This window comes from Lissotriton vulgaris, chromosome 5, assembly GCF_964263255.1.
Source record: "Lissotriton vulgaris chromosome 5, aLisVul1.2, whole genome shotgun sequence".
NCBI lineage: Eukaryota > Metazoa > Chordata > Amphibia > Caudata > Salamandridae > Lissotriton > Lissotriton vulgaris.
Genome location: NC_141693.1, coordinates 2,027,831,074 through 2,027,850,782, shown reverse-complemented (window position 1 = coordinate 2,027,850,782; position 19,709 = coordinate 2,027,831,074). Strand labels below are relative to the sequence as shown.

At 51.3% G+C, this 19,709-nt stretch overlaps 1 protein-coding gene across 12 annotated transcripts in view; it reads right to left on the bottom strand.

Moving 5' to 3' along the window:
- The window catches only part of DNM1 (dynamin 1), a 730,607-nt gene that overhangs the window by 328,849 nt on the left and 382,049 nt on the right, over positions 1 to 19,709 (bottom strand). For all 12 annotated transcript variants that reach the window (XM_086924906.1, XM_086924901.1, XM_086924903.1 and 9 more), the window contains exons 8-9: positions 14,441 to 14,576; positions 13,446 to 13,513 (exon numbers count right to left, since the gene is read on the bottom strand). In XM_086924906.1, coding sequence (XP_086781032.1) covers positions 13,446 to 13,513; positions 14,441 to 14,576 — 204 coding nt within the window. The remainder of the gene's footprint in view (positions 1 to 13,445; positions 13,514 to 14,440; positions 14,577 to 19,709) is intronic.

Sequence of the window (19,709 nt, the reverse complement as noted above, 5' to 3'; positions counted from 1 at the left end):
GCATCAGCACGAGAAGGATTGTGGGGCCTTGTTGAATACATCAATCCCTTTCTCCCAGTCTCCTGTCTTCAGAGGTCATTGCTCCTCCCTTATTTTTTCGTCACCACTTGCGACTATTCCTGTGCCCGATTTTTGCTCCTTGCGTCTGGATAGTCTTTGAATCTTCTCGGGGGGTCTTTGCTTGGATTTTATTCGCTTTCCTGGTTCCTGGTAGTGTTTGCTGCCTTGCTTATCTATGTTTGTATAATCTTCACCTTCAATCAAGACTAAAGAGGTGTTTTTCACTGTTGGCTGTTTTCTCCTCACAGGGGCCCTTCATATGCATTGTTTATTGTAGTGGCTCTGTGGTACTGGGACGTGTCAGCCTTTCTTTGGGCAAACACGAAGCATACAGCTGGAGGCAGAGTGAGAGCCGCTGCTCGAAGGGTGAGTCCACATCTGTGATGACAAAAGGCTGTTTGAACCCTCTGAGGTTTTTATGTTTGAGCAGGATAGTTTTGTCTTTATTTTTGCAGTTGACTTTTTTAAAAAGGGACTAAGGAATCGTAATTGACCTCACCCAAACCCCTTACACAGAACCTTTGAACACTAATCAAATTTTTTTTAAACTTGCAGATTAAGATTTCAGCCTTTGTCTTCATAAATTGGATCTCACCATTTAAATCTAAAAGAGAAATACCTGAGAAAGACATGCCCAGAATCTTTTGTTCATTTAAGGAGACTGCAACATCAGGTGACGTAATGAGAAGTGTCACAAGGAACAACTATGACAAATATCTCTTGGCAGCATCTACTGTCCATTGTGGAGTGGGTGTTGTGACTTCTTCCAAGACGGCCTTGACACAGCTCAGTTTTCCTTGGGTTGGAGGTCTAGAACAATTCTATATTGTATTTTCAAGATGTGCAGTCGGACTGGCAGCTCTCGTCGCAGTGGCTGAAGTCTGACAGACATTTCTGTCCACTGAGACAATATTCTTGTGGCCCTGTCTTGGAGAAGCTGAATAAGTGGACCCCACAATCTTGGATTGAACTTATCCAAGTACATCAACAAGTAATGGGGAGGTGGGCTTCCTCTCTTAGTTAGGTGGGCGCAGAGAGAAAGAAGCAGCAGACAGATCTTTCCTTTCTGCAGAAAGAATATTAGAATCAGGCTGGAGATGCATTCGAAGAGGAGGATCCTGCTGCGAGGGCTGCACTGCTTCTGGGAAGGAGCTGGAACTGCTTTCAGAGACTCTCTCTATGGCTAACCTGAGCAGACGCGGCGACAGAGGTTCACCTATCATAGACGCTGCAGCCAGTGGCACGGCCATTGGGATATCCAGCCTGCTGTACCTCGCATCAAACCCTGATGGAGTGTTGGTGTCTTCAGCAGAAGATCAGCTGCAGGCAGTGATTCTGCAGGAGACAAGAATGTTCTGATGGAAGATGAAGTAGCCATGGAAGTCACCATCCCCGGTGTCAGACCACTGAGGGGAGTACAGGCTCTGAGAGGAGTACAGGCCCTGAGAGGAGTACAGGCTCTGAGAGGAGTACAGGCCCTGAGAGGAGTACAGGCTCTGAGAGGAGTACAGGCCCTGAGAGGAGTACAGGCCCTGAGAGGAGTACAGGCTCTGAGAGGAGTACAGGCTCTGAGAGGAGTACAGGCTCTGAGAGGAGTACAGGCCCTGAGAGGAGTACAGGCGGCCCTGAGAGGAGTACAGGCCCTGAGAGGAGTACAGGCCCTGAGAGGAGTACAGGCTCTGAGAGGAGTACAGGCTCTGAGAGGAGTACAGGCCCTGAGAGGAGTACAGGCTCTGAGAGGAGTACAGGCTCTGAGAGGAGTACAGGCTCTGAGAGGAGTACAGGCCCTGAGAGGAGTACAGGCTCTGAGAGGAGTACAGGCCCTGAGAGGAGTACAGGCGGCCCTGAGAGGAGTACAGGCGGCCCTGAGAGGAGTACAGGCGGCCCTGAGAGGAGTACAGGCGGCCCTGAGAGGAGTACAGGCCCTAAGAGGAGTACAGGCCCTGAGAGGAGTACAGGCCCTGAGAGGAGTACAGGCTCAGAGGAGTACAGGCTCAGAGGAGTACAGGCTCTGAGAGGAGTACAGGCGGCTCTGAGAGGAATACAGGCCCTGAGAGGAGAACAGGCCCTGAGAGGAGCACAGGCCCTGAGAGGAGTACAGGCCCTGAGAGGAGTACAGGCTCTGAGAGGAGTACAGGCTCTGAGAGGAGTACAGGCTCAGAGGAGTACAGGCGGCTCTGAGAGGAGCACAGGCCCTGAGAGGAGTACAGGCTCTGAGAGGAGTACAGGCGGCTCTGAGAGGAATACAGGCCCTGAGAGGAGTACAGGCTCTGAGAGGAGTACAGGAGTACAGCCTCTGAGAGGAGTACAGGCTCTGAGAGGAGTACAGGCTCTGAGAGGAGCACAGGCCCTGAGAGGAGTACAGGCTCTGAGAGGAGTACAGGCTCTGAGAGGAGTACAGGCTCAGAGAGGAGTACAGGCCCTCAGAGGAGTACAGGCTCTGAGAGGAGTACAGGCTCTGAGAGGAGTACAGGCGGCTCTGGGAGGAGTACAGGCGGCTCTGGGAGGAGTACAGGCTCTGAGAGGAGTACAGGCCCTGAGAGGAGTACAGGCCCTGAGAGGAGTTTAGTTTAGTTTAAAGGAGTTTGTAAAGCGCCTGGTGACGCCTCCCGGCGTGTCCCCGCGCTGTGGAGAGAGCATATTAAAAGGAGAGAGAGAAACCATTCACACAGTAAAGAGGCAAGTTTTCAACTTCTTCCTAAAAGAGGAGTACAGGCCCTGCTAGGAGTACAGGCTCTGAGAGGAGTACAGGCTCTGAGAGGAGTACAGGCTCTGAGAGGAGTACAGGCTCTGACAGGAGTACAGGCTCTGACAGGAGTACAGGCGGCTCTGAGAGGAGTACAGGCGGCTCTGACAGGAGTACAGGCGGCTCTGAGAGGAGTACAGGCTCTGAGAGGAGTACAGGCTCTGAGAGGAGTACAGGCCCTGAGAGGAGTACATGCTCTGAGAGGAGTACAGGCTCTGAGAGGAGTACAGGCTCTGAGAGGAGTACAGGCCCTGAGAGGAGCACAGGCTCTGAGAGGAGTACATGTCCTGAGAGGAGTACAGGCGGCTCTGAGAGGAGTACAGGCTCTGAGAGGAGTACAGGCGGCTGAGAGGAGTACAGGTGGCTCTGAGAGGAGTACAGGTGGCTCTGAGAGGAGTACAGGCGGCTCTGGGAGGAGTACAGGCTCTGAGAGGAGCACAGGCTCTGAGAGGAGTACAGGCTCTGCGAGGAGTACAGGCGGCTCTGAGAGGAGTACAGGCGGCTCTGAGAGGAGTACAGGCGGCTCTGAGAGGAGTACAGGCTCTGAGAGGAGTACAGGCTCTGAGAGGAGTACAGGCGGCTCTGAGAGGAGTACAGGCTCTGAGAGGAGTACAGGCGGCTCTGAGAGGAGTACAAGCTCTGAGAGGAGTACAGGCTCTGAGAGGAGTACAGGCGGCTCTGGGAGGAGTACAGGCTCTGAGAGGAGTACAGGCCCTGAGAGGAGTACAGGCCCTGAGAGGAGTACAGGCTCTGAGAGGAGTACAGGCTCTGAGAGGAGTACAGGCTCTGACAGGAGTACAGGCGGCTCTGAGAGGAGTGCAGGCTCTGAGAGGAGTACAGGCGGCTTTGAGAGGAGTACAGGCGGCTCTGAGAGGAGTACAGGCGGCTCTGAGAGGAGTACAGGCGGCTCTGAGAGGAGTACAGGCGGCTCTGAGAGGAGTACAGGCTCTGAGAGGAGTACAGGCTCTGAGAGCAGTACAGGCTCTGAGAGCAGTACAGGCTCTGAGAGCAGTACAGGATCTGAGGGGAGTACAGGATCTGAGGGGAGTACAGGCTCTGAGAGGAACACAGCTTTGAGAGGAGCACAGGCTCTTAGGGGAGCACAGGCTCTTAGGGGAGAACAGGCTCTTAGAGGAGTACAGGCATTGGAATTGGAATTGGAATTGGAAGGTTCTTATATAGCGCATGGCTACTCGGAAGCATCCCAGCGCTTGAAGAAAGATGGAACTTGATGCAGAGACTAGGAAAAAGAGAAAACTGATTTATGGCCTAGGAAACAATGATGTTTTTAGTTGTTTTCGGAACACCAGAAGGCTGGGTCCTAGACGAAGTGATAGTGGTAGGGCGTTCCATAGTTTTGCTGCATTTCGGGAAAAAAGGCGGTCCCCAGACCGGACTTTATTGGTCCTGGGCGTTATGAGGAGGTTTTGGTGGTTAGACCGAAGGTGCCTGGTTGGGATGTATGGTCTGATCATGTCCTTCAGAATGTGGGGGCCGTTCCCATGGAGAGTTTTGTGGACCAGACAAAGAGTCTTGAAATGGATTCGCTCCTTTATTGGGAGCCAGTGCAAGGCCCTTAATGCAGGGGCTGCGGTGTTATGACGGCTGGTTCCGGTAAGTAGCCTTGCTGCAGAGTTTTGAGCTATCTGCAGTTGACGGATGACTGAGGTGGGGGCTCCTAAGTAAAGAGCGTTCCCATAGTCCAGCCTGGATAGAATGAGGGACTGGACTATGGTTTTCTTCGCCGTTTCCGGCAACTGGGGAAGAATTTTTCGGATGGTTTTTATTAGACCGAAGCACGTAGCCACTGTCTTTTTCGCCTGAGTTTTAAAAGAGAGCTCTGTATCGAGCCAAAACCCTAGGCTTTTTATCTCCGTTTTGGGGGTGGGCCCGGGTCCCATACAGGGAGGCCACATGGAGGGGGTGTTAAAGGAAGCCTTTCTTCCGAGCAGCATCAGCTCGGTTTTTCCTCCGTTCAGTTTTAATTGGGAGGCATCCATCCATCCTGCGACTTCAACCAGGCAGCTACAGAGATTGTTTTGAGGAGAGTCTGCCTGGGTGAGTGAGAATACTAGCTGGGTGTCACCAGCGTAGCTCACCAATTGGATTCCGAAGGGGGCTACTACCTCTGCCAGGGGTGCCATGTACACATTAAACAGTGTGGGGCTGAGGGAAGAACCCTGTGGCACCCCACACTGTAATGGTAATGGGAGGGAGCAGTTGGTGTCTGAGAAGACTTTAAAGAATCTGTTACTGAGGAAAGATTCAAGCCATGCAAGAGCCTTGCCTGCAACTCCAATTCTCTCTAGGCGGGCGAGTAGGACACGGTGATTAACCGTATCGAAGGCGGCGCTGAGGTCCAGGAGGATAATGGCCGCGCTGCCACCTGCGTCCAGAATCCTCCTGGATGCCTCAACCACCCTCAGCAAGGCCGTTTCAGTTCCCTGTCCTTTTCGGAAACCTGTTTGTGTGGGATGGAGCAGGTTTTGAGACTCCAAGTATGATGCCAGTTGTTTGTTGACCCACTTTTCAGCCAGCTTACTGATACCGGGGAGGAGGGAAATGGGACGGTAGTTAGAGAAATCCTCAGGGTTAAGGTTTGGTTTTTTTAACAAGGCCTTTACCATGGCTAGTTTCCAATCTTGAGGGACTATCCCGGAGTCCAAGGAGATAGTAACAAGATCAATGATGTTTCTACTGACATGGGGAAGGACCAGTTTCAAGATGGACATAGGAGCGGGATCAAGAGGGGAACCACTCTTTATGGAGTTGAAAAGGGAGGGGAAAAGTTCGTCACTGAGGGGGTGAAAAAGAGCTAAGCGGGGTGAGGTGGAATTAGTATCGTCCCTCGATGGGGGGTTGGGCTCTCCTTCTGGGGAAGGGGGGAGGGAAAGCAAAATTTTTTCGATTTTCGTGGCTAAGAAGTTTGCTAATTCATTGCAACGAGCACCGGATTCTTCCGGGGAAAGTTCGGATGTAGGGGGGTCAGGGGCCTTAATCAACGTTTTTACAATTTGAAACATTTCTCTCGGAGCATTGGCGGATTTTTCAACTTTTTCGGCATAGAAGGTGGATTTGGCTGCGTTGAGTGCCCTCTTGTATTTCTTGATAGTGAGTTTGTACTTGATTTTTTTCTCCTCATCGAAAAGTTTTCGCCATTGTCTTTCTTCTCGTTTACACTCCTGTTTAAGGAGTCTCAGCTCTGAATTGAACCAGGGCTGTTATTCGGATCCTTTTTCTTAGAGATGCGTGTTTTAGGAAGCACCCGGTCTAGTGATTGTTCAATCCATTGATTAAAATCAGTATTGGCTTTATCGATATTTTGACCATTTGTAGGTTCATTCTGTTTCAACGAGTCTATCCAATCATTAGGCTCTAACTTTGTCCAACGCCTGCCTAGGCGGCTCTGAGAGGAGTACAGGCGGCTCTGAGAGGAGTACAGGCGGCTCTGAGAGGAGTACAGGCTCTGAGAGGAGTACAGGCTCTGAGAGGAGTACAGGCCCTGAGAGGAGTACAGGCCCTGAGCACAGGCTCTGAGAGGAGTACAGACTCTGAGAGGAGTACAGGCTCTGAGAGGAGTACAGGCTCCGAGAGGAGTACAGGCTCCGAGAGGAGTACAGGCTCCGAGAGGAGTACAGGCTCTGAGAGGAGTACAGGCTCTGAGAGGAGTACAGGTGGCTCTGAGAGGAGTACAGGTGGCTCTGAGAGGAGTACAGGCTCTGAGAGGAGTACAGGCTCTGAGAGGAGTACAGGCGGCTCTGTGAGGAGTAAAGGCGGCTCTGAGAAGAGTACAGGCTCTGAGAGGAGTACAGGCTCTGAGAGGAGTACAGGCTCTGAGAGGAGTACAGGCTCTGAGAGGAGTACAGGCTCTGAGAGGAGTACAGGCGGCTCTGTGAGGAGTAAAGGCGGCTCTGAGAAGAGTACAGGCTCTGAGAGGAGTACAGGCTCTGAGAGGAGTACAGGCTCTGAGAGGAGCACAGGCTCTGAGAGGAGCACAGGCTCTGAGAGGAGCACAGGCTCTGAGAGGAGCACAGGCTCTGAGAGGAGCACAGGCTCTGAGAGGAGCACAGGCTCTGAGAGGAGTACAGGCTCTGAGAGGAGTACAGGCTCTGAGAGGAGTACAGGCTTTGAGAGGAGCACAGGCTTTGAGAGGAGCACAGGCTTTGAGAGGAGCACAGGCTCTGAGAGGAGTACAGGCTCTGAGAGAAGTACAGGCGGCTCTGAGAGGAGTACAGGCTCTGAGAGGAGTACAGGCTCTGAGAGGAGTACAGGCTCTGAGAGGAGTACAGGCTCTGAGAGGAGTACAGGAGGCTCTGAGAGGAGCACAGGCTTTGAGAGGAGCACAGGCTTTGAGAGGAGCACAGGCTCTGAGAGGAGCACAGGCTCTGAGAGGAGCACAGGCTCTGAGAGGAGCACAGGCTCTGAGAGGAGTACAGGCTCTGAGAGGAGTACAGGCTCTGAGAGGAGTACAGGCTCTGAGAGGAGTACAGGCGGCTCTGAGAGGAGTACAGGCGGCTCTGAGAGGAGTACAGGCTCTGAGAGGAGTACAGGCTCTGAGAGGAGTACAGGCTCTGAGAAGAGTACAGGCTCTGAGAGGAGTACAGGCTCTGAGAGGAGTACAGGCGGCTCTGAGAGGAGTACAGGCAGCTCTGAGAGGAGTACAGGCTCTGAGAGGAGTACAGGCCCTGAGAGGAGTACAGGCTCTGAGAGGAGTACAGGCTCTGAGAGGAGTAGCGGCTCTGAGAGGAGTGCAGGCGGCTCTGAGAGGAGCACAGGCTTTGAGAGGAGCACAGGCTTTGAGAGGAGCACAGGCTCTGAGAGGAGTACAGGCTCAGAGGAGTACAGGCTCAGAGGAGTACAGGCTTTGAGAGGAGCACAGGCTCTGAGAGGAGCACAGGCTCTGAGAGGAGTACAGGCTCTGAGAGAAGTACAGGCGGCTCTGAGAGGAGTACAGGCTCTGAGAGGAGTACAGGCTCTGAGAGGAGTACAGGCTCTTAGAGGAGTACAGGAGGCTCTGAGAGGAGCACAGGCTTTGAGAGGAGCACAGGCTTTGAGAGGAGCACAGGCTCTGAGAGGAGCACAGGCTCTGAGAGGAGTACAGGCTCAGAGGAGTACAGGCTCTGAGAGGAGTACAGGCTCTGAGAGGAGTACAGGCTCTGAGAGGAGTACAGGCTCGGAGAGGAGTACAGGCACTGAGAGGAGTACAGGCGGCTCTGAGAGGAGTACAGGCGGCTCTGAGAGGAGTACAGGCGGCTCTGAGAGGAGTACAGGCTCTGAGAGGAGTACAGGCTCTGAGAGGAGTACAGGCTCTGAGAGGAGTACAGGCTCTGAGAGGAGTACAGGCGGCTCTGAGAGGAGTACAGGCGGCTCTGAGAGGAGTACAGGCTCTGAGAGGAGTACAGGCCCTGAGAGGAGTACAGGCTCTGAGAGGAGTACAGGCTCTGAGAGGAGTAGCGGCTCTGAGAGGAGTGCAGGCGGCTCTGAGAGGAGTACAGGCGGCTCTGAGAGGAGTACAGGCGGCTCTGAGAGAAGTACAGGCGGCTCTGAGAGGAGTACAGGCGGCTCTGAGAGCAGTACAGGCTCTGAGAGGAGTACAGGCGGCTCTGAGAGGAGTACAGGCGGCTCAGAGAGGAGTACAGGCTCTGAGAGGAGTACAGGCCCTGAGAGGAGTACAGGCGGCTCTGAGAGGAGTACAGGCGGCTCTGAGAGGAGTACAGGCTCTGAGAGGAGTACAGGCTCTGAGAGGAGTACAGGCTCTGAGAGGAGTACAGGCTCTGAGAGGAGTACAGGCTCTGAGAGGAGCACAGGCTCTGAGAGGAGTACAGGCTCTGAGAGGAGCAAAGGCTCTGAGAGGAGCACAGGCTCTGAGAGGAGCACAGGCTCTGAGAGGAGTACAGGCGGCTCCAAGAGGAGCATAGGCTCTGAGAGGAGCACAGGCTCTGAGAGGAGTACAGGCGGCTCTGAGAGGAGCACAGGCTCTGAGAGGAGTACAGGCTCTGAGAGGAGTACAGGCGGCTCTGAGAGGAGCACAGGCTCTGAGAGGAGCACAGGCTCTGAGAGGAGTACAGGCGGCTCTGAGAGGAGTACAGGCTCTTAGAGGAGTACAGGCCCTGAGAGGAGTACAGGCGGCTCTGAGAGGAGTACAGGCGGCTCTGAGAGGAGTACAGGCTCTGAGAGGAGTACAGGCTCTGAGAGGAGTACAGGCTCTGAGAGGAGTACAGGCTCTGAGAGGAGTACAGGCTCTGAGAGGAGTACAGGCTCTGAGAGGAGCACAGGCTCTGAGAGGAGTACAGGCTCTGAGAGGAGCACAGGCTCTGAGAGGAGCACAGGCTCTGAGAGGAGCACAGGCTCTGAGAGGAGTACAGGCGGCTCCAAGAGGAGCACAGGCTCTGAGAGGAGCACAGGCTCTGAGAGGAGTACAGGCCCTGAGAGGAGTACAGGCGGCTCTGAGAGGAGTACAGGCTCTGAGAGGAGTACAGGCTCTGAGAGGAGCACAGGCTCTGAGAGGAGTACAGGCTCTGAGAGGAGCACAGGCTCTGAGAGGAGCACAGGCTCTGAGAGGAGCACAGGCTCTGAGAGGAGTACAGGCGGCTCCAAGAGGAGCACAGGCTCTGAGAGGAGCACAGGCTCTGAGAGGAGTACAGGCCCTGAGAGGAGTACAGGCGGCTCTGAGAGGAGTACAGGCTGTGAGAGGAGTACAGGCTCTTAGAGGAGTACAGGAGGCTCTGAGAGGAGCACAGGCTTTGAGAGGAGCACAGGCTTTGAGAGGAGCACAGGCTCTGAGAGGAGCACAGGCTCTGAGAGGAGTACAGGCTCAGAGGAGTACAGGCTCTGAGAGGAGTACAGGCTCTGAGAGGAGTACAGGCTCTGAGAGGAGTACAGGCTCTGAGAGGAGTACAGGCACTGAGAGGAGTACAGGCAGCTCTGAGAGGAGTACAGGCGGCTCTGAGAGGAGTACAGGCGGCTCTGAGAGGAGTACAGGCTCTGAGAGGAGTACAGGCTCTGAGAGGAGTACAGGCTCTGAGAGGAGTACAGGCTCTGAGAGGAGTACAGGCGGCTCTGAGAGGAGTACAGGCGGCTCTGAGAGGAGTACAGGCTCTGAGAGGAGTACAGGCTCTGAGAGGAGTACAGGCCCTGAGAGGAGTACAGGCTCTGAGAGGAGTACAGGCTCTGAGAGGAGTAGCGGCTCTGAGAGGAGTGCAGGCGGCTCTGAGAGGAGTACAGGCGGCTCTGAGAGGAGTACAGGCGGCTCTGAGAGAAGTACAGGCGGCTCTGAGAGGAGTACAGGCGGCTCTGAGAGGAGTACAGGCTCTGAGAGGAGTACAGGCGGCTCTGAGAGGAGTACAGGCGGCTCAGAGAGGAGTACAGGCTCTGAGAGGAGTACAGGCCCTGAGAGGAGTACAGGCGGCTCTGAGAGGAGTACAGGCGGCTCTGAGAGGAGTACAGGCGGCTCTGAGAGGAGTACAGGCTCTGAGAGGAGTACAGGCTCTGAGAGGAGTACAGGCTCTGAGAGGAGTACAGGCTCTGAGAGGAGCACAGGCTCTGAGAGGAGCACAGGCTCTGAGAGGAGTACAGGCTCTGAGAGGAGCAAAGGCTCTGAGAGGAGCACAGGCTCTGAGAGGAGCACAGGCTCTGAGAGGAGTACAGGCGGCTCCAAGAGGAGCATAGGCTCTGAGAGGAGCACAGGCTCTGAGAGGAGTACAGGCGGCTCTGAGAGGAGCACAGGCTCTGAGAGGAGTACAGGCTCTGAGAGGAGTACAGGCGGCTCTGAGAGGAGCACAGGCTCTGAGAGGAGCACAGGCTCTGAGAGGAGTACAGGCGGCTCTGAGAGGAGTACAGGCTCTTAGAGGAGTACAGGCCCTGAGAGGAGTACAGGCGGCTCTGAGAGGAGTACAGGCGGCTCTGAGAGGAGTACAGGCTCTGAGAGGAGTACAGGCTCTGAGAGGAGTACAGGCTCTGAGAGGAGTACAGGCTCTGAGAGGAGTACAGGCTCTGAGAGGAGTACAGGCTCTGAGAGGAGCACAGGCTCTGAGAGGAGTACAGGCTCTGAGAGGAGCACAGGCTCTGAGAGGAGCACAGGCTCTGAGAGGAGCACAGGCTCTGAGAGGAGTACAGGCGGCTCCAAGAGGAGCACAGGCTCTGAGAGGAGCACAGGCTCTGAGAGGAGTACAGGCCCTGAGAGGAGTACAGGCGGCTCTGAGAGGAGTACAGGCTCTGAGAGGAGTACAGGCTCTGAGAGGAGTACAGGCTCTGAGAGGAGTACAGGCGGCTCTGAGAGGAGTACAGGCGGCTCTGAGAGGAGTACAGGCAGCTCTGAGAGGAGTACAGGCTCTGAGAGGAGTACAGGCTCTGAGAGGAGTACAGGCTCAGAGCGGTACCGGCTGCTCAATGAGCACAGGCTCTTCCAGGGGCTCCTTGAATGATGTGAGGATGAATGAGGAAAGCAATGTGTGTGTAGAGTGCAAGAGCTCCTTGGATGAGTGTCAGTCCTACTCGGGTGTGTCACGGATGGAGTACATGTACATCTGCAAGGCAGGCATCTGTCTTCCACACAGACCCAGAGTTATGAGTAGAAGGTCTGTCACTGACTGGTCATGATGACATACTGGTGGTGTGTGCTTCTTTAAAAGATCAGTGTGAGTTTTACAGCTTCTGATCTGCACTCTATTGTGCTATGTTGCCCATTCTTTCTTCCTTTTTTCTTAAAAAATGATTAATGAAAGAGTTTTTCCAGTCACCTAATTTACTGCAGGGGATTTTAGGATAAACAAAAGTAATTTCACCAATAAAGCCTGCAGGTAAGCTATTATATAATTACATTTGTTTAACAAAGTCTCTTCTTTAAAGAAAAGTATTCATTCTATATATTTATAAAAGTGCTGCAGGGTCCTGGGCACGGGCTGAACATACCAGTGCTTCTGATCGTCACTGAAGGTCCCCTAAAGGAGAGGTTGTGTTACAGTCACAACAGCTACACAGCTGAACAGGTATGTCTGAGGGCGGGATGAAAACAGCACTGTTGTGAGGGGGGAGGCGGGGGAGAGCGGAGGGGCTTCTGCCCCAGTGAAATACCATGGGTTTGAATCCTGCAACAGGGGCTGAGGGCAATTAAATGCAAAGCCAACTCTAGGGCAAGGTAACAATATGCTGTGACAGTGCCTCCTGCAATGACAACACAGTTTCCTACGATGCCTCCACCCATGCTGGTGGCAATACATGCGTAACTGTATCAACAAGGATAGGAACTGCTCTCCAGGGGGAGGAGCAGTGAGGGCTGCACTCTAGCACTTTGACTTGGGTAGAAATCAGTCACCAATGAAGGAGGAGGCAAGGAAGGGCATGTGTGTAGAGGGTGAACAGGGCATCAGGGGCTCGACTTCTGAAACTAGTCGTTGATGTTTATCGCTTCCAGAGGATGCAGGGGTTCATATGGGCTCAACCTCCGACAGGACACTGGCCCTTATTTCTATCACCAAAGGAACAGGGAATAGCAAAGACTCCACCTCGCGGATGGGATTAGACCTGGTTGAGATGTGAAGAACTCTCTAACGTTTTCAATGTAGGACAACACACCTGGCTTGCTGATAGGCAGAGACATTCAGCTGTTTGTGACATCCGGGGTAGCTGGATAATCCTTGGATCAAAAGTGTCAGACTGCTACATCTGACTTGTTGAGTACCAGGATGTGGTGGAATTTGGCACGCTTGAGATTATTCCTTTGCACAAGAAGCACTCGCCATCAGCAGCGTTAAATGATATAGCTCCACCTCTGAGGTTCTGAGGGGGCTCAATATGTGGGGTCTTGGTATCACAATCACTACAGTGATTGCATCTCACAAACTGAAGTGAGTCGACCAGCCCCAGGCGCTCATGCCGCACAGAGTTTAAAACACAGGGTTTTTGAGGTTGCCACAAACAAAGATCTCAGGACCAGCACATATGAATAGACATGAAGTCTCCCCCACCATGGCAGGCAGGACAACCCCACTGTGTTGGGTTTTTAAGTGCCTCTGACCTGGGGAATCTGGTGGCTCATACCTCTCCGTGGATTTGAAGCAAAATCAGGGATACTGAGAAACCACGTGCCTCAAGGACCTCAGCGAGCCTCACCCTCATGTACACATGGTGCTTCAGACGCTAGTCTGTGATGGACCCCAGAGGAGACTTACGACTGTCAGACATGTGTGCAACAACTCATGGTATCTTGGAGAGCGCAGTTCATGGGCCTGTTGGACATTTGGACTGCCACCTTCAGTGAAATGGGCTGCAAGGATGCTGTGATACTTCAGGTCAAGCCAGTGACTCGGAAAGCACTGGATACAGATTTCATGGGGTCTTGGGTGGCAAACTAACTCGGGAGGTCTCAAGAGCTTTATACTCTTGGACCTTGGGGTGCCTGCCTCTGTGAGTGCCCCAGTGCAGCTGTGGTGCATGCAGATTCATATGAAGGTCACACCTAGGGAGTGGGGATGAGTAGGGTTAGTGGGAATATTGTAACACTTCTTAAATCCTCAGAAGCTGAAGTCAAACTGTGAGATGTCACATAGCTACCAAAAGGCCAGGGACAGCGACTAAAGCTGCAAAGGCCTGTGGTTCCACAGGGTGCCAGTGCCGAACGAGCATTCGCTATAACACATGCCTGATTCCGTGAATGTTCTTGATTGCGTAGCTGATCTCCCGCCGCAGATCCTTCTCATCGAACTCCATCTGCAGGAACAAGAAGATCGGTTACAAGAGAAGGATCTTCAGGGAGAAGGTGCTTGTCATGAATATTAATTTCAGGAGAGGTGAGGACTCAGAGAGGAGAAGAGAGTACAAGAAAAGAACATGGAGGAGAGGAGGATTAGATGGACACATGATCCAAGAGGAAAGGGGAAGGAAGTAAAAGCAAGAAAAATGAAGAGGGGAGGAAGAGTTCAGGAGTATGATTCAAGATAGTATACAGTTTATGCCATGGCGCTCTACATGGCGGTCCCAAAGTGAAGTACCAGATCCTTGGGCTATAGAGAGAAGCACGGTCTCCTGCTTTTCTCTTTTTTTGCAATTTAGTCTTTCGTTTCCATTCAAGAGATGCTTTAGCTGCTGGTGTAGCTGTTTAGCTGTTGTGGTTTACTACTAGGAATGCAGTGGTGCTGTTTCCTGCCATTAAGTAGGCAATACTGTTGGTCTTACCGAGGTGGGCTCATAGGGGAAGCCAGTGTTGAGTTGGAGTGATGCATAGAGGCAAACAGTTTCAGGCCTTTGATAGCATATCTTTCAGGGCACCGGTGAGATGCTGGGAGGTCAGGGATAGTGGAGGACAATGCCTCCTTCCAGGCCGGAGCAAAGCAGAGCTTGGACTCTTCTGGGGTTGGCTTCACCTTCTTCAGAACCATGCTGATGTTTGTGTTCCTAGTGATGTGTACTTTGAAGAAGTCCGTGTCTGGGATGAATCCATTCGATTTTGACGTGGAGTCTGCTGTGGGGTTGGCTGATCACTTTCACTTCTGGAGAACCAGAGGGAAGAGAAGATGAGGGAAGGGAGGGAGAGAGAGCTGACAGGAGGTGCAAGGGATCAGTGAGAGGGGTGAAAGTGCAGGGATGATGAATCAATGCAGGATGATAGCATGGGTGAGGCAGACACATCCAACTAACCTTCACCAGTTCAAATGGGAAACGCTCGTGGAAGATCCGATTGATCCGGGCACCACCAGACAATTCATACGTATCGATCTGATCTCCGGAGCCCTCTATTCGTTTCTCAAAGTCTACAGCGAACTGTTGGACCATCCTAAAGAGAATGTCACAGAACACAGTCACAGATTGCACTTATACACTGTGGAAGAAAAGGCAGACTGGGTGTCACGAGAGAGGAAAAGGAGTCAATGCAGCACGAGAAAAGAAAATGAAATTAATTTGTCATGAGGGAGAGAAGGAGTGTCATTTAGGCGAGAGGAAAGCATATGTGAAAGCATTGTGAGAAAACAGAGGATGGAAGGCGAATGTCAGGAGACAGTGCATGAAGTTTCACATATGTGTAGAGAGCGGGAACGGGATGAGAATCCAGAGCAATAGTACGTGGCGTGAACCAGAAGAAAGCATGAAGTGTGTGCCAGGACAGAGGGAAGGAGTGTGTGTGAAGAAACAGGACGTGGCTTGACAGTTGGATAGAGGGACAGACGGAGCGCTCTTCAGAGAGAGGGCAAAGGGTGTGTCTCCGGAAAGAACTTGTTACTTATCTGTAACTGTTGTTCTCCAGTATTGGTATCTCTCAAAGATTCACATGCCTGAATCATTCCTGATCGTCGAAGTGGGAGTCCCACGCTGTACAGTAAGCAGTATGTATTGACATAATAGACTGCAAAGGGAGTGCAAGGTTCAGCTTAATAGCCTATCTATGTCCCTTTTAAAAAAGGGCCAAAGTTGAACAATGACCACTCAGGCAACAACAGCCTTGGAACACTCCCAACAAAGGAATCTTCCCTTAGATTTCCCAGACACCTGTGGGATAGACCTCACTGGCGAAGAAGGAGAGCCTCTAAAGGGATGCGGGAGGGTCGCATGTGACTCTATGCAAGATACCAATACTGGAGAACGGGAGTACAGGTAAGTAACACGTTCGTTCTCAAGTTTTGGGGTATCTTTCATAGATTCACATGCTTGAATCAGAATAGTTAACAGTGAAACATATTAACAATAAAATAATATATTATTATGACAGCAGATAGTGGGTTCAATATTATACATTTTATGGTAACAGGCTCACCTTATTGGCAAAGATACCAAAGTATTGCCATACCCATGGCTGTATCAGTGCTCTTCGCCAAATCCAGAAAATAGTGCTGGTTGAAAGTGTGCTTATTCCTCCAGTTTGCAGTACGGTACATACCTTCGATGGGCACCCCAGCAAACAAAGCCGCAGGTTGTGGAAACTGCTCTCGTAGAGTGCGCTTTAATCTTTTGTGTTAGAGGCTTGCCTGCCTTAGAATGACAGAACCGAATGGCTGTGGAAATCCATCTTGCTTTGTACACTGGCCCACCTTTATTATTGTTGACATAGGCTATAAAATGTTGATCAGTAGTACAAATATGATTAGTGCGATAAGTAACATTTCAGACATCTCTTGACATCCAGAGTATGAAGAGTTGTTTCCACTGACGTCTGAGGATTGGGAAAGAAAGTCTTTAGCAGAACTGGTTGATTGACTTGAAAACAAATCGGTAGGAAACTTGGGTATGAAATTGGGATTAGTCCAAAGAATTACCATGTTGTCCTTGAATTGCAGGAAAGTTTCTTAATAGTGAATGCTTGGAGTTCGCTTACTCTTCTAGTGGAAGTGAGAGCTAGAAGCAGTTGCACTTTCCTATTAAGGAACTTCATTTCAGTCCTATGGATAGGCTCAAGAGAAATTTGGATGAGTTGGAATAGTACGATATTAACCCCTTCGAGGCTAATGACGAGCTGGCCTCGTCATGGCGCTTACCTGCCGTGCGCGGATGACAAGGCCAGCTCGTCATAAAATAAAGGAATAAAGCGATTCCCAGCGCAGGACGGGAAAACGCCTAGCAGCCAAGTGGTTAAGCTGACATACAGGTGGGAATGGCTTTATCGGAGAATATGCTCTACAGTCTTTTAAGGCCTACACCTGAAAATAGCAGCGAGATTCACCTTTACAGAGGAATGCGCTCTATTGGATTTGGCTAGAGATAGCAAATATGGCAACACTTGTTCGCGATGAGACATGACAGGATGAACGTTCAATTTCTCGCACCAAAGACAAAATCATTTCCATCTGAGAAGATATGTTTTGTTTGTGGACTCAGCTCGGCTTTCACAAGAATATTCTTGCAGTCCTCTGGAATAGCTAGGTGTTGGAGCTCATGGTGCTCAGGAGCCAGGCTGACAAATGCCGAGAAATCGGACTGGATGAAGGACCTGCTTGTTGTTCATCGAGAAGTCTACCTGGGGCTTAAGTTGAATGTGGTTCTCTTCCAACAACATGAATAGCTCCGTAAACCAGTGCAGCCTGCTCCATCGTGGAACAATGACTATTAACCAGCATGGTTTCATTTTCCTGAGAAACCTGGGAATAAGTGGCATCGGGGAAAAACATAGGCATAAAGTCCGGTCCAATGCATCGAAAGGGCATTCCCCTAGGACCCCTTTTAAGAGTACCTGCTGGCGTAAAGCCGGGATTTCTTGTTCTTTTGGGATGCGACAAGATCCAGTTTGGGCTTGCCCAATCACTGAAATATGGCATCTAGGACCAGTTAGTTGGTTCAGTTCCCTTTCAGGACAACTTGGGTCGTGCTGCACAAAATATTTACTAAAGAGTTGTGCTCTCCTGGGAGATGTTCTGCCTTTACGGTCAATCGATGAGGTACCCATTGCCAGAGTATGGATCTTGTACTTCCCTGTTAGTTGAGGTAATGCATACGCGTTGTGTTGTCTGTTCTTATTAACACTGAGGACCCTTGAATCTTCAGCAAGAATACTTGAAGAAACAGCAAGATTGCTCTGAGCTCAAGGAATTTAAAATGCATTTTGGAACTGCTATGGAATCTACTTCCCTGAATTTGGGGGTCTTGCAAGTGAGCTCTTCATCCTTGTGGAGAAGCGTCTGTTGTAATGACATATTCCAAAAGGGGGGAAAGAAATGTTAATCCTGCAGAGATTGCTGGAGTTTGTCCACCAGGGAAGAGCTGCTTTCATGACCGGTGTGATCTGGATGATGTCATCGAATTTAAATTGGTTTGATAAGGCGAACTTGAAGCCCAGCAGGCCAGAATGGAGAGTTTCTGTTTGCTGTCTGTGGACAAGAATGCCTTGACGAGCAAAGTGCCCAAAGTTGCTCCGAGAGAGGTTATTCTCATTGAAGGCAAAAAAAGAGACTTCTGAAGGTTGACTGCGAGTCCCAGGGTTGGAAAACGGTGAAGACACGTGAAAGTGGAGAAGTGTGGCTCACTGGTTAGAGCAGGCAGACCCTGAAGCAGAGGTCAGACCCGGGACCAGGGTTCAATTCCCAAAGCGGCAGGGTCTTGAGCTCAAATGTCCACGGACTCGATAATTCTCGCTTCGATGCCTGACCTAATCATGGGTTCACACTCTGCAACTCTGGGCATTAAGCTTGCTTAATCTCCACAACGGCCCACCCGCGGCGGGATGCCTGGCTTTCACCTTGGGGATGCCCTGTAGGGGCTATCTCACAGGGAAAAGCCAGGACGGGTTCCCAAGGCAAGCGCCGAGATACCTCCCCGGTGATTCGAGCGCTATATAAGAACATACAAAAAAAAATGTTCTTTTTGAGCCAGCTGAAAACATAGAGCCTTTAACAACCAGTCGTCGAGGTAGGGGAAAACTTAAAGGCCTTCTTGCCACAAGTGAGCCACCACTGGAGTGAGACATTTCGTAAACTATCCGAGGAGCAGATTGGAGATCAAAGGGGAGCACCTGGAATTGGTAAAGAGTACAGACTACTGTGAATCTGAGGAATTCGCGATGCCTGGGATGGATGGGAAAGCATAAGACACACAGATGGACAGAATGCAGAGCAAATCAAACATTCAACCCCAGTCAGTAGATCTGGGTTAAATCCATCGTTCTTTTGCTCACCATGCCACCCCAGTTTAGACCCAGCCATATGCAAATCAGTCTTGACCCTGTGCCTCATGGGAAAAGTCCAGACTGAACTGCCAAGCCAGGTCCTCCCTGGACCAGAAACAAGCATTTTGGGACCGGTTTTCGGGTCATCAGCCCTCATCAGCCAGGCTAGCTTGAATCCAGTGGCACAGTGTGCCCGGGGTCCACGTCTGGACATAGCCGGTGCACTTAGGGCGAGAAAGCAAAAGACACACAGATGATGGACGGAATGCAGAGCAAATCAAACATTCACCCCTAATCAATAGATCTGGGTTAAATCCATCATTCTTTTTCTCACCATGCCACCCCAGAAGGACCTGGCCTGGCAGTTCAGGCTGGACTGTTCCCATTGGGTGCAAGGTCAAGACTGAATTGCATATGGCTGGGTTCAAACTGGAATGGCATTGTGAGCAAAACAGTGATGGATTTAGGCCCAGATCTCTGTACTGGGGTGAATGTATAACATTGTTCTGCATTTTGTCCATCAATTGTTTTTTTAAATTTGGGATGGATGACAACATGGAAATAGCCATCTTGGAGATTGAGGCTGGTTAAAAATCTTTGAGGTGTAGAATTTCCTGAAGGGAAATCATGCTGAAATATTGCTTCTTCAGGTACTTGTTTAGTTTCTCGAGATCGAGAATAGGGAGCCACTCCCCTGATTTCTTTCTCACTAGGAAAAAATGGGAATATGGAACCTGTTCTATGGTCCCTTGTGACAACATGGTCTAAACCTCCTTGCGAAGAAGCTGAAGGTGAGATGGAAGGAATAATGCTGGTGGAGTTTGAGGTGGAACCGGAGTAAACTCCAGGGTCTGGCCATGCGCAATGAGATCCAGGACTCACCTGTCCATAGTGATTATGCTCCAGTTATGCAGATATTGGGATATTCTGGCATCCACAGAGAGATGAGAAGGGGTGTAGCCGACCCCTAGAAGTTGTCACTGCATCGCAGCAGTTTCCCTGGCTGAAGCAGCCGGTCTTTTTCTTGGTTGCTGCTGAGCATTGACTGCTGATGGCAGTGCTCAATAGGGTTGGTAAACACCCAAAAGGACTGCTGGTAGGATTGAGGTTGATATCTGTGGTATCCTCCATGATAGGAAAAAAAGCAGTGGCCACCTGCTCCGCGGAAAGGGGTCTTACGAAACATGAGATTTTCTAGGGAACGCGCAGTCTCTTTGTCTGCATTTAGGGCCTGCAGGACATCATCAATGTGCTTCCCGAACAAAGAATTGGCCTCAAAAGCCATATCAAAGATCTTAGTCTGAAACTCTGGTCGGAAAG